We start from the raw sequence: 15,136 nt of genomic DNA, 5'->3' as shown, positions 1-15,136 counted from the left end.
AAGCTTTGTACAGCAAGTCTGAACGTGAAAGGTCTTATTTCCCCTACTAAAAACTTCATTATTTAACAATATAAAAAAAATGACTTGTTGGTTGTCTAAGTGTGTGCATATGAAGTAAAATTTACTTGTTTCAATTTTTAAGTACAAGTTCTACAAATCAACACTAAAAAAGACAAACTCAAATAAAGCTGTCAAGAATGATGAACTGATCACGAGTCAGATAATTGAAAAATGTCTGTTGAAAGTCAATCCTGTCCAAGTGTAACAACACTGGGGATGAGCTCCATATCTGGATATATCGGTCACACTCAGGAGAAATCATTGTTAATAAGAAGTTATCCTCATGAGGGGAAGAATCTGTATCATTGGTGAAAACCACCAATCCAATAAATTATCCCAGAATGTTTTAAAACACCATCCATGATTGAGAATGAGAAGATCACACACGTGTGTTAGAGTTGATGTCTGCACGTCCAAGGAAACACGTTTCTTCCTGAGTCTGAAGGAAAATTGCCGAGTCTTGGTAAGACTGTTATCATTGACTTTCATTCTTACATCGTGATGATACATGTATTAGTGATTGTTAAAATGAAAAGGTTTTAAAAAACCGGCATTGTTAAATATACAGATTACACCCATATTAGATTTGGACTCAGATTGATTATCTCCCTTTTTATCTTCCCTGTTACCTGTACCAGGTAATAGGATACATAAGAGTATTAAGACATATTATCTACCTCCATATCTAAAATATCGTATCTTAATTACTTTATATACATTGTAGTATCATATATTTGATATATAATGAAACTGAATGTGTTATTTTAGCACATCAACAATGGCCTGACCTATTCATCATTTTCAGCAGCAACCATACATATTTGTGTCAGGAAAATTCTAATAATTTGTGTCATTTTCATTTGAGAAAAGTTATCTGAGGGGAGACTATGTAGAAACAATAAGTATGATAAGTGTATAATATGTAAGGTGTAGGTTTCCGTTCTAAATTAATGGATAATGAGATTTGTTTACATTTAAATTCACATCATGTTATTTCCTCATTGATATGCTTACATTTCAGCTGGACCAGGTAGTGACAGTAAATTCAAGCTCGTGTAACATTTTATGTAACTGCATATTAATGTGAGACATGTGGTAGGTTGTCAGAAACACCTATTGATACAATCAATTAAGAGTTAATTCTTCCTGGTCTTGTAGACATCTTTCATTTTTGCTAGCACCTGTACAGAATAGGAAAGTACCACGAAGATTAAACTGGGGATATTATTTAAATGACACATACTTTCGCATTCAGATTAAAATTACAGTAAGAACTTCATTTATTAAGATTTAATTTGAACATTTTTGTGTTTTGTAATTTAGTTACATTGATCCAGTGTGACCTTGACCCTCTTGTAGTTTGATATTGACTGTACATCCCGATGCCAGTAAATAAAGATTTGACAGCATTTTTTTTAAACATTAGAATTTATTAAAACAATGTAAGACTTTTAAAACACAACCAGTAGAAGATTTGAGTGTAACATTTCGATGACTACACGGTTACCTTCATCTGACAAGTGACCACTGTGAAGCGCGCATCGTGTCCGAGGTGATAAGGTATCGATCAACTCTATCGACTATACTATGATCGAAAGATCGATAAAAAACGTGACGGAATGGTAAACAGATTACAGATTATAAAAAACTACACAAGATATTGAGAATATACTGTAGTGTAGACTGATGTAGAAAATACAGTGACGTGAACTTCAGAGTGATACATACGGATTTTGAGTGTTTATCAGTTCTGGACGTGGGTGAAATCTTAATTAGATATGGCCATTATTCCACTGTAAAACTGTTACGAGACATGGCCACGATGTAATCCCTGAACTACTAAACTTTTGTCCTCTTTGTAACAATTCTGCATCAGATATTTGTCTCCTGGGTAGAATTGATATCCATGTGATATCTATCTAAGTTTGTCATGAATATTTTTGCATAACATTATATCGATAAAAGTGACCCATCTCGCCGCAAGGTCGGTCGGTTCATATGATAACATTTTATAGTGATATGATAAATCTAACGAATTATCTGTATTAGATTCCTGAGACCAAGTTAATGAAATACCAAAGCACGTGGGTTTCTCGCTAGGGAAATCTTGTTTATTTGTCACAAAAACAAAGTGTCAATTAAAAGGAAATCATAAATGGATGATGTCACCAGTCTGTTTTTCGTCTTTATCGAACGATAAACTTTGGGACAAACAATTTCAAGAAAAATAAAACCATAACACAATAACCAGGCAACAATCACGATAAAACACATCATAACAATCGGGAACAATACACATCACAACATCCGGGTACAATACACATCATTACATCCTGACATAATACACATCACAACATCCGGACATAATACACATCACAACATCCGAACACAATACACATCACAACATCCGGGTACAATACACATCACAACATCCGGGTACAATACACATCATTACATCCTGACATAATTCACATCACAACATCCGGACATAATACACATCACAACATCCGAACACAATACACATCACAACATCCGGGTACAATACACATCACAACATCCGGGCACAATACACATCACATCATCCGGGCACAATACACATCACAACATCCGGGCACAATACACATCACAACATCCGGGCACAATACACATCACAACATCCGGACACAATACACATCACAACATCCGGACACAATACACATCACAACATCCGGGTACAATACACATCACAACATCCGGGCACAATACACATCACAACATCCGGGCACAATACACATCACAACATCCGGGCACAATACACATCACAACATCCGGGTACAATACACATCATTACATCAGAACAAAATACACAACAAAACATCCGGACACAATACACATCACAACATCCGGGCACAATACACATCACAACATCCGGGCACAATACACATCACAACATCCGGGTACAATACACATCATTTCATCAGAACAAAATACACAACAAAACATCCGGACACAATACACATCACAACATCCGGGTACAATACACATCACAACATCCGGACACAATACACATCACAACATCCGGGTACAATACACATCATTACATCAGAACAAAATACACAACAAAACATCCAGACACAATACACATCACAACATCCGGGTACAATACACATCTCAACATCCGGACACAATACACATCTCAACATCCGGACACAATACACATCACAACATCCGGACACAATACACATCACAACATCCGGACACAATACACATCACAACATCCGGGCACAATACACATCACAACATCCGGACACAATACACATCACAACATCCGGACACAATACACATCACAACATCCGGGCACAATACACATCACAACATCCGGGTACAATACACATCACAACATCCGGACACAATACACATCACAACATCCGGGCACAATACACATTACAACATCCGGGTACAATACACATCACAACATCCGGGTTCAATACACATCACAACATCCGGGCACAATACACATCACAACATCCGGGCACAATACACATCACAACATCCGGGCACAATACACATCACAACATCCTGACTCAACGACAAGTTATACCAAAGTTTCAACAAAGGTGATTAAAGTTTGTTAAAGTTAACACATACTAAAAACGTACACCGTAAACTACAAAGTAAACACATGCTGGCAAAGTATAACACAGGTCAACATATAGACAGATTATACCATATCGTCAACACAGACTGACAGAATATACCACAGGGTCAACAAATGCTGGCAAAGTGTAACACGGGTCAACATATAGACAGATTATACCACATCGTCAACACAGACTGACAGAATATACCACAGGGTCAACACATGCTGGCAAAGTATAACACGGGTCAACATATAGACAGATTATACCACATCGTCAACACAGACTGACAGAATATACCACAGGGTCAACACATGGCCAAAGTATAACACGGGTCAACATATAGACAGATTATACCACATTGTCAACACAGATTGACAGAATATACCACAGGGTCAACACATGGCCAAAGTATAACACGGGTCAACATATAGACAGATTATACCACATTGTCAACACAGACTGACAGAATATACCACAGGGTCAACACATGGCCAAAGTTTAACACGGGTCAACATATAGACAGATTATACCACATCGTTAACACAGACTGACAGAATATACCACAGGGTCATTACATGGGCAAAGTATAACACGGGTCAACACATAGAGAGAGTAGAACACAAGGTCAACACATAGACAAAGTATACCACGGGGTCAACACATACACAAAGTATACCACAAGGTCAACATATATAGACAGATTATACCACATTGTCAACACAGACTGATACATTATACCACAGGGTCAACATGTAGATCATGTATACCACAGGGTCAACACATAGACAAAGTATAAGATATGGTTAACTCATAGACAAAGTATACCACAGGGTCAACACATAGACAAAGTATATCACAGGGTCAACACATAGCCAAAGTATAACACTGAGTCAACACATAGCCAAAGTATACCACAAGGTCAACACATAGACAAAGTAAAACACAAGGTCAACACATAGACAAAGCAAACCACGGGGTCAACACATGGAGAATGTAGACCACGGGGTCAACACATAAACAAAGTATACCACAGGATCAAGACATAGACAAAGTATACCACGGGGTCAACACTTAGGCAAAGAATACCACAGAGTCAACACATAGACAAAGTATACCACAGGGACAACACATAGAGAAAGTATACTATATCGGCGACGAACATTAACCAGGAATATCACAACGACAACACGTGGCAGTCTTAAGGCATCTTGAATTGATATGTCGTCTTCGATAAAACGGATTGTAGTAACGACTTATTTTGTTGTTATCAAGGTAACATTTTAATGACGATCACGTAATTAATTTTAGTACAAATTATTAACTTTTTCCTTCTAATTTGATTTGAAAACGTAATTTGAGAATATTGGCAGTATTATGGTCGAAAGCATGGTCCAGAAAAGATTTGCATTACGAATTCCATTAATTTTAATCCCTAACTGAAACAGATTTTTCTATAACACCTCACGAACACAGCGCGTGTCTGAAATGTATCGATGAAGGCAACGAAACGTGAAAATACAATAACAAAGTAATATCCGGTGATGAGAAAAACTGGTAGTGACGCACATATACAGTGTGTCGAAGTTGATCGAGCGTTTGAAACAAACTTCCGAATACATGCATATTTGGGCATCGAACATTTCTAAAACGAGCACTGGCTTAACTCAATACGGATTCCGTGTGATTATTCGATGTCAATTCTATCGTGGAAAGAGAAACATGACATGGCCGTATTCAGAATGACGCAGCGTGTTCAAACGGAACTCAATTATCTCCGACTAAGGGCCGATACGACTCGTCAACAGACTGAGGACCAAATATAGGTATTATTTACGTGTTGTATCGTCACCACGCGCTGTCGATTCAGACAAGTCTATTGATTTAACACGTGATCCGTGTAGTGTCATTTACTTCTTTGTTTTTGGACAGAACCGGAGGTTACCCCGTTTTCATGTTTCGATTTCTTTCGATTGGATTCTCAAGAACGCCAAAGAGCATTTGATCAATCTCCCTTTCTTCAATAAGAACATTTAATTTTTCCACCACTCTGTACACAACCATATCCCATTCTAAACTGAAGGCACGCCTTCATTCTGCTTGTTTTGAGAGTTTTTTTCCAAGACAGATGAATGTGGTACAAATATATGGTTGTGAACTATACTGAAGCGGATTGAAAAAAATACGTCAAGATCAAAGAAGAAGTACACAGAGGACAAAACCATTAAATGATCGAACTCTTGGTTGACAACATCTTCGTCGACTTTGGTGGAAAGATCTTCCTAAAAGACTACCGGCATACCCTATAGGAACAAACTTTGTCCCTCTCTTGGCTTACTTGTTTTCTTTTTCATACGATGTTGAATTTAAGGGAGAGCTCATCTAAATAGGTCCTAAAGACCTAGTGAAATTCTTTAATTTCACTTTCAGATAAATTGATGACCACCTGTCTTCAGATAAGGACACAACAAACTCTTCTACATTAGCTGCTTACCTCGACCTTCTCATACAACGAAACCAACAGGAACATAATTCCAAAGAACTGTATCCTAATTTTTCAATTACCCTTCCTGCCAATTTTCCATTTCTGGATAGCAGTATGCCTGCATCACTAACCTATGGTATTTACATGTCATAGCTGATTCGACATTAAAGGGTTTTCCCAGTATCAAACTTTTCGTGTAAGATGCACAAAGTCACAGCACATGGTTTTATGGATATCATAATCATTTCAATAGAAGTATTCTATTTCTTTCCGCGATATGAAGCTTGACGTGTTCGACGCTCGTTATTATACCTGGTGGTTCCGTTATTCCTTGTTCTCATCTGAGAATATCACACTGCTTATTTGGATTGACCAAGATTTACATTTTCTTGAACGCCTGGTTTTATTCTCATCGTACGCTTTTAGGCGTTTTCGTGTAAATATCTCTTTTGTTCATATTTTGCCCTAGTTTAATCGAATTTGTGTTTGAATTATGAGTTGCACTATCATTACATCATTTTTTCTGAGAAATATGGTGTCATACTATGGAATCGATGAAATTCTCGTTTGATTACAAATAACGTAAGATTAATATTTGAGGGGGAATTGATCTATTAATCGAATAAATCAGTTTAATATCGTGATTACGACTTAGGGAATATCAAGAATCCAGGACTCCGGTAAATTGCTAAAATAATTTCACATTAAAAAAGAAGGGGTGTTATGGCTATACTTATTCCATCAAATCAAAAGTGTGGAACTATGAAAGATCGAAGGATCATAATTCAAATTGGTGGTTATTGCGCGTGCAAATATTCTCACAGGTGATACCAGCCAAGTCACGTGGAATATCATATTTTCTGGACTCTGAATTCTGTGATACAGTTTAACGTGCGCGATTTTAAGGAAACGATATGTACAAACCCTACTTTCATTTAAGAAAAGCATTGCACGCACAACAATAGGGTATGGTAGCACACCCATTATAGGGGCTATGGAAAAATAGGTTATTGTGGCACACCCATTATAGGGGCTATGAAACAAAAGGGTATGGTGGCACACCCATTATAGGGGCTATGGAACAATAGGGTATGGTGGCACAACCGCTATAGGGGCTATTGAACAAAAGGGTATGATGGAAACTATTATATGAGATATAAAACAATAGGTTATGGTAGAAGGTCTATAACAAGAAGCAATATGGTATGGTGGCAAATCGATAACATGAAAGCAAAGATATTTCAATGTACCTATTAAAATATAAAAATGATATAATACTATTTGTCAGTTTGAGGATATCTCAACAGATTACCGTTGGACAACCAATATAAAACCCTGCTTCCGCTCTATTTTGATACCTTTTCAAGTTCTAATATCTTGTATTTAAATAATAAGCAGGCATATTTTATGTATTTGTTACCCTTCTCACAGACGATCATGTTAATGTGGGAGTCTCCGTGAGCTAATTGTGACTACCTCACAAAACATCATACTAGAGGTCCGTCATACGCCATCTCAGATACCGGAACTATCCAAGATACCGGAACTATTCAAGATATCGGTACTATCCAAGATACCGGAACTATCCAAGATACCGGAACTATCCATGATACCGGAACTATCCATGATACCGGATCTATCCAAGATACCGGAACTATCTATGATACCGGAACTATCCAAGATACCGGTACTATCCATGATACCGGAACTATCCAAGATACCAATACAATCCAAGATACCGGAACTATCTATGATACTGAAACTATCCAAGATACCAATACAATCCAAGATACCGGAACTATCTATGATACTGGAACTATCCAAGATACCGGAACTATCCAAGATACCGGAACTATCTATGATACCGGAACTATCCAAGATACCGGATCTATCCAAGATACCGGAACTATCTATGATACCGGAACTATCCAAGATACCGGTACTATCCATGATACCGGAACTATCCAAGATACCAATACAATCCAAGATACCGGAACTATCTATGATACTGGAACTATCCAAGATACCAATACAATCCAAGATACCGGAACTATCTATGATACTGGAACTATCCAAGATACCGGAACTATCCAAGATACCGGAACTATCTATGATACCGGAACTATCCAAGATACCGGATCTATCCAAGATACCGGAACTATCTATGATACCGGAACTATCCAAGATACCGGTACTATCCATGATACCGGAACTATCTATGATACCGGAACTATCCAAGATACCGGATCTATCCAAGATACCGGAACTATCTATGATACCGGTACTATCCAAGATACCGGATCTATCCAAGATACCGGAACTATCTATGATACCGGAACTATCCAAGATACCGGTACTATCCATGATACCGGAACTATCCAAGATACCAATACAATCCAAGATACCAATACAATCCAATATACCGGAACTATCTATGATACTGGAACTATCCAAGATACCGGAACTATCCATGATACCGTAACTATCCAAGATACCGGAACTATCCAAGATACCGGATCTATCCAAGATACCGGAACTATCCATGGGACACAACAGCTACATGTTTCAACAAACATTGCTATTGAAATATATAGCAATACACCTCCTTTATCAACTTCAGACAAAGTTATAATTATCTGATAAACAATCTATGGTCATTTATCATTCATCATCCTATGAACTCCACAAAAGATATTAAAGATTCGATCCTTCAATCCCCTTCATCACTTTATAGATTTTATCTTCGTTGCTACACTAGACAAACAGTTTGCATTGCATATTCTGATTCTATGTGCTGTTTTCGAGAACAAGGCCGCGGTGTGTTATCGGGAAATCAAAGTATGCAGAAACAAGATTGGTAATAAGATATATTACAAGATTTATCATGGCAGATTTAGGTCATACATTTCATTTTATCTACATGTAGCTCGCACGCCCGCTCGACTTTCTGTCTCCATGGGAGAGTTTAGCATAACATTCCGTGTTTTACAATGCATTACGAGTACTTCTCATTTGTATCTGTTTGCTTTCATCATTACTTTGTACTGTTCGTGGGTGTAAGGAACGATAACTCCCGTGGGAGTAAGGAATGACATCAGAATGTTACATTTGTAGGAGCGGGATGGTGTAAAAGTATCTTAATTTGAATATATGTACATAGTTTTAGCGTCTTTGAGTGCGTATTTACATGACAGCGTGTGTTAAAATTCCATCTCGATAAATGTAATAAGGTTGTGACATTAGGAACAATACTATTTTCTTATACAAAGACATATCAAAAGAAAGTAGTGAAGACGGATAATCATCTTAAATCTGATAATGATACCTAGAGAACACAACATTTTGTCCCTTAACAAAAAGGAAGGACCACATCTCAAGAGTGTGGAACAAAAGGCGTAGAAAATGGAGACTGTACCAAGAAGAGCAACAACCCATTGCCAACTAGATCCTCCCATTCTCTCGGTTATTTTTGTCAGTGGCATCTTTCAGGTTTTTACCATTGCACTCGATTTCTATTTCATTTTCTGTGTCAGTGATGACGTATAAGTTGTATGATTGCTAACAGCATTTTTATTGTTATCAATTAAATGTTACACTGCCTCAGCACACTGCTAGTTCCTTTTGACACTTGTGTAGCAGAGTCATGGCAAATCTACAATTTTTTGTGACCAGACAAACCGACGGCCATGTCATTTTCAATATAGCGAGTAACCACATATGATAACCACAGAAAGCTTACAAACGAGCGTAACTTTCAAGGAATGAAAAGTGTAACAGAAATTACTATGGACATGATAGCCAAAACTCTTCTTTGCAGGAGGTGCAATACTGAGTGGTTGGCCCGCTACCTTAATTAGATGATTCAATTTGTCCTTTTGATCTCCGTCGGATAAATACCACATCTTTTTTAATTGGTGAACACTGCCAAAGCGCATACAGATTCTGGTCGTACACGTGGCTTTATAATACAATCTGCCATACACAAAAATAAAACAAGAGGTCACCTGAGATAAGCAATATTGATAATAAAGGGAAGTTATTAAGTGTTATGAAACAGAAATTGTGATATTGATGATGGTATTGACATTGTCAATACACGCGTACCATCAAAAATGCCATCCTAAACTAACAATAATTCTTGTGAAATATTATGAGGAATAAATAAAGTTATGGTCAAAAATACTATTTTTCCATAAAAGAATACAGTAAAGTTAACCTACTCCCCAGGAAAAAAATGTGAGATCCATTTTGGTAATTAAAGCACCTTATGACGCTTCCACCCATGAGGAGTATTTCATTCTGCCATACCTGGGTGTTGAGAAGAAGACTTTTTAAATTTAGGTCAATTTGGCCCCTTTTGGAACCGACCCCTGGGGGTCTTATAGCATCAATATAGGCATATCATTAAGCCGTCATCCTTCGCTCATGATTCTGACCATGTTTGAAATATTTTCGAAGGAAATTAAACAAACTATGCTCGAAAAGCTATTTTTCTTAAAGAAACTACAGTCAATTTTACCCCCTCCCCACGGGGAAAGTGGGAGACCCTGGGGCCATAAAATTCTTAATTTTTGTAAAGCACCTTAAGATGCTTCCATCCATGAAGAGTATTTGATTCTACCATACTTTGGAAATTTGGGTCAATTTGACTCTTTTGGTCCCTGTAAGGTCGGAACCGTATATTTCACTAATTTGGTTAACCTTAGGACAGGGAGACTTTGTCAAAGGTGACCGAAGAAGCGTCCATGAACTTTAATGAAAATACCTAATAATGTGCTATTTGTAATACTGTTCCAAAATGCAATACTGAATGATAGATAATTGAATATGGAAATTTCCGTGTTAGAGTTACATTTCGGTCAATAGCTTGAATTATAAGGCACATCTTAAAATATCTGTGGTGAGATTAAGTAGAATAGACACTAAATCCAAAACGGAATACTGTCATGACCAGATATTCTTGAAGATTTTTGAGAAATCTGTTATGCTTATCTTGCCTTCGAGATGGACAATCGCCGCCATATCTGCATGAGCAAACCAAATTACGAACGATGTAAACCTTATACTTTGGACCCTTATCAATGACAAATTTGATATGGTGCAATTATTATGATTTTGACCAAATTCCCTTTCCGCTGAAAAACTTTTGACATGAAAATTGGATATATTCTAAGGCGACTTCAAAAACTTGCCTAATAACCTTGTCACATTATCAAGGTAGGATAAAACTCAATCAACAGTCAGAGTTCAGTTTTCAGAAATCCCGTCAAGGACTATATTAACAGGCATACGGCAAAACCAATGCGAGGATCTATCAGAGTCATAACCCATTCAATACATACTTCAATATAATTATTTAAGTTTACTGAAATAGGTTACACTTAGCACAACGATTAAAGGATATGTGGCCAATAAACTGTGATTATCATTATGGATATTAATTTTTCTTTACTTGCATTTTCAAATTAACTTGCTAATCCGTTGTATTTAAAAAAATACTTATTATCAAGGTAAATGCCACTTGTTTACAAAGAAACATTTTTTTCATTGTCATGTTGGATTAAGTTGGAAGCAAACTGAAAACTTTGGAATTTGTCATCGCTGTTTTATATTTGTTATATAAGATATGTAGATATATGGATCTCTTTCGGTCGTGAAATAGTAATTACCTCTCTATTACTTAGGTCTCTAACGCCATACATATATATTGTTAAGCCAATTCCTTTCGATTGATACAATTCAAGCTCCTACGTTCATACGTTTGTATCTTGACTTCAGTAACACACGTAGGGACTAATCTAGAGACTTAAATGTGATGTAGTAAAAAAACGATATAGGTCTCTGCTTATACCGATCTTTCATTTAATAAACGTTATGAAGTTACGCCCCTTACTTTAGAGCTCTTCACGGTTTGAAAATAATTTTAGTAATCACTTCCGTGTGTCGAAATTTAGACGTGGCTATCAGTATTTATCGCATTTCCAACAATACAAGAATCAATAACTCTATGATCAGGTTATAAAATGGTTAGAGTAGTATTTCTTCACCCAGACTTAGGAATAGGAGGGGCGGAAAGAGCCGTTATTGATGCTGCGCTCAGCTTGAAATCACGAAATCATGCTGTTCACTTCGTGACGGCACATCATGACAAATCGCATTGCTTCCAGGAGACCAAAGATGGCAGTTTAAATGTAACCGCAGTTGGTGACTGGTTACCACGTAGTATCTTTGGGAAATGCTATGCATTGTGTGCATATCTACGGATGATTTATGCCGCTGTCTACCTAGTATTCTTTAGTTCAGTGGAATATGACCTTATATTTTGTGATCAAATCTCTGCATGTATTCCTGTACTCAAATTCTCCAAAGCAAAGATTATATTTTATTGTCATTTTCCTGACATGTTGCTGACACAAAGAAAGGGCGTTTTGAAGAGACTGTATAGGGCTCCGATAGATTGGTTGGAGGAAAGAACTACTGGAATGGCAGACTGTGTGTTGGTAAACAGCAAATTTACAGGTATATCTCCTGTATGAAGTTGTTAGACATAATAAATATCTTTATGAAGTGACGACATTTTGAGATTATGATACAATGCTGATTTTGAAGTTCAAGATAAGTTCATAATATCTACAGAACTGTAACTTATTTTGGTACCGCTGAAATAACATTCAAACACTGGAATCCTATGTCAGAGACTTAATAGCTACCTTAATAGTAATCATATCTTTACAAGCGCAAGTACATTATTTAGCAGAAGCGTAGTCTAAGTGCCCCTAGTTGTGCTACAAATGATGCTGACAATGTAATAAGTCTAAAAAATATTTCATTCTGTAAAATTTTAGCAAAATAACCTGATTAGAGACACTATCGAAGTTAACATTTACTCTGGGTCCAGCGTCCAAATCCTTCAGTCATGGTGAGGTCAACGTATTGTATGCATGTATCGACACAGAATTCTTTGTTACCCTGATATCTGAAAATTATTTGAAAGGTGATATTTGTTTCATTGCAGCTGGAATCTTTAAGGAGACATTCACATCACTTGTAAAGTTAACTCCAGAGGTGCTATATCCAATACCAGATTTCTCTGCATTAGATAAGCCAGCACCCCCACCTACAAGTGACCTTCTGCCTCCAAATGTATCCACAGTCTTTCTCTCAATAAACAGATATGAAAGAAAGAAGAATCTTTCTCTGGCTATTGATGCTCTGGGTAAGAAATACATAGGAAAATTGTAGACAAAACATATGAATAATCAGTCACAACTTGAAAATCAATTACCTCTCATGTACTGAACTTTAAGCATCTTGCATAAATGTGCCAGGAACTTGATAGCAGTATGTACTATGTCAATCTATTAGTTTAATCAAGAGCTAGTCTGTATTCCTTATTTTCATTAACATGTTCTAAGTTCTGGTTTGCATGAAAGTGAAAAAGGGCCCCACTATGTGGCTTGAAAGCCTTCCCCTACCCACCCCTTATGCAAACACCTTGTTAAAGTACACTTTTGCCACAAAAGACAAGAAAGACTATTAACATACTAACTTGTACATTCTACGATCTAATTTTTCTTATTTAAAATACCACTGACCTTGGCCTAAGAACTTGGGATATAAAAAGCAATATCCATAGCAAGGACTTTTGGTGAAGAAGCATTGTATGAAGTTTAATGGGGATTGGACAAAGCAAACTCAAGTTATCACATAGAAATTGATTTTTACTTATAGTTACTGCTACCTTTAACCTTAGGACCTGAATGGTAAGCACTTTTGGTTAAAAAGCATTGCCTCAAATTTGAGTTAGATTGGCTAAAGAAAACACAAGTTATTCCACAAAAAGAACTTTCCATTATAGCAACCCCTGTAAAGTTAACAACATCCTTCACAGTAGAACTAATTTCTTTCATATTTACGTTATAATTACTCATAGTAATCAAAATTAATACAAACATTGGAATTTATCTTTCAGCTTTTCTCAAGCAAGTCAGTGACAGAAGTCTGGATGGTGTCCATCTCATAATGGCTGGTGGATATGATGAGAGAGTCATAGAAAACAGAGAATATTACAATGAACTAAAACAACGAGCAGATGATGCTGGTATATCTGAACATGTAAGCTTCATACGCTCATTCGGTGATGCACAAAAACGGACCCTACTCCAAAACAGTAGTTGTCTCCTATACACACCTGACAGAGAACACTTTGGTATTGTACCAATAGAGGCTATGTACCTGAGATGTCCAGTGATTGCAGTTAAAAGTGGCGGCCCCTTGGAAACTGTTGGACATGAAACCACAGGATTTCTGTGTCAGCAAAATGATAAAGAATTTGCTGAAGCCATGATGCAATTTATAAGAAATAAAGACTTGCATATAAAATTGGGTGAGGCTGGTAGGAACAGAGTACTGAAACTATTTTCTTTTGAAGCCTTCACAAATCAGCTTGACAGCATCGTAGGCAAACTGTCTGCTCAGAGTCCACATCGACCCTTAACTTTATCTCTGATGTGGACAATGGCTTTTGTCTGTGTGTTAGGCCTCTTGTTGGTGTTTGTATTTTTGTGATTTTTGTTGTAATAAAATCATAATTGTCTACATTGATAAAATAACAATATGGATACCACTAGACTTGTGCAATGTAAAAATCAATTAAAAAGAAACTTGACACCAAAAGAAAAGTGAATCAAATTTACTTATTCATCATCAGAACTGTAAATGGTTTTGATATATACTATCCCTATTATAACCAAATAATAATAAACAAAGCTATTTATGTTTTTATTGTAGTCTAAATGATGGTTGGACTTGAATTGATTGTTTTGAAATAAAGGCTGACCTATAGAACTTGTAAACTTTTAATATTTCACAAGGACTTTTAAGGACTGTATCGATATCTGCAGATCATCTTAATAAATTTTATGTCAATGTTGCATTTCAAATTTGACAAATAAATAAAAAAAATCCAAAACCA

General features: G+C 36.7%; 1 protein-coding gene across 1 annotated transcript; it reads left to right on the top strand.

Annotated features, from left to right (window-relative positions):
* The first annotated feature begins 12,135 nt into the window (after positions 1–12,135).
* LOC132565725 (alpha-1,3/1,6-mannosyltransferase ALG2-like) lies at positions 12,136–15,136 on the top strand. The gene is made up of 3 exons (XM_060230431.1): positions 12,136–12,681; positions 13,178–13,378; positions 14,135–15,136. Exons 1-3 carry the CDS (start codon positions 12,186–12,188, stop codon positions 14,728–14,730), a joined length of 1,293 nt encoding a protein of 430 aa, XP_060086414.1. The 5' UTR covers positions 12,136–12,185; the 3' UTR covers positions 14,731–15,136.

The sequence above is a fragment of the Ylistrum balloti genome, unplaced genomic scaffold (genome assembly GCF_031769215.1).
Source record: "Ylistrum balloti isolate Yb309-2 unplaced genomic scaffold, AGI_CSIRO_Ybal_v1 Utg369578, whole genome shotgun sequence".
NCBI lineage: Eukaryota > Metazoa > Mollusca > Bivalvia > Pectinida > Pectinidae > Ylistrum > Ylistrum balloti.
The sequence above is the reverse complement of the archived record's forward strand: the minus strand, read 5'-3'. Positions and strand labels throughout refer to the sequence as shown.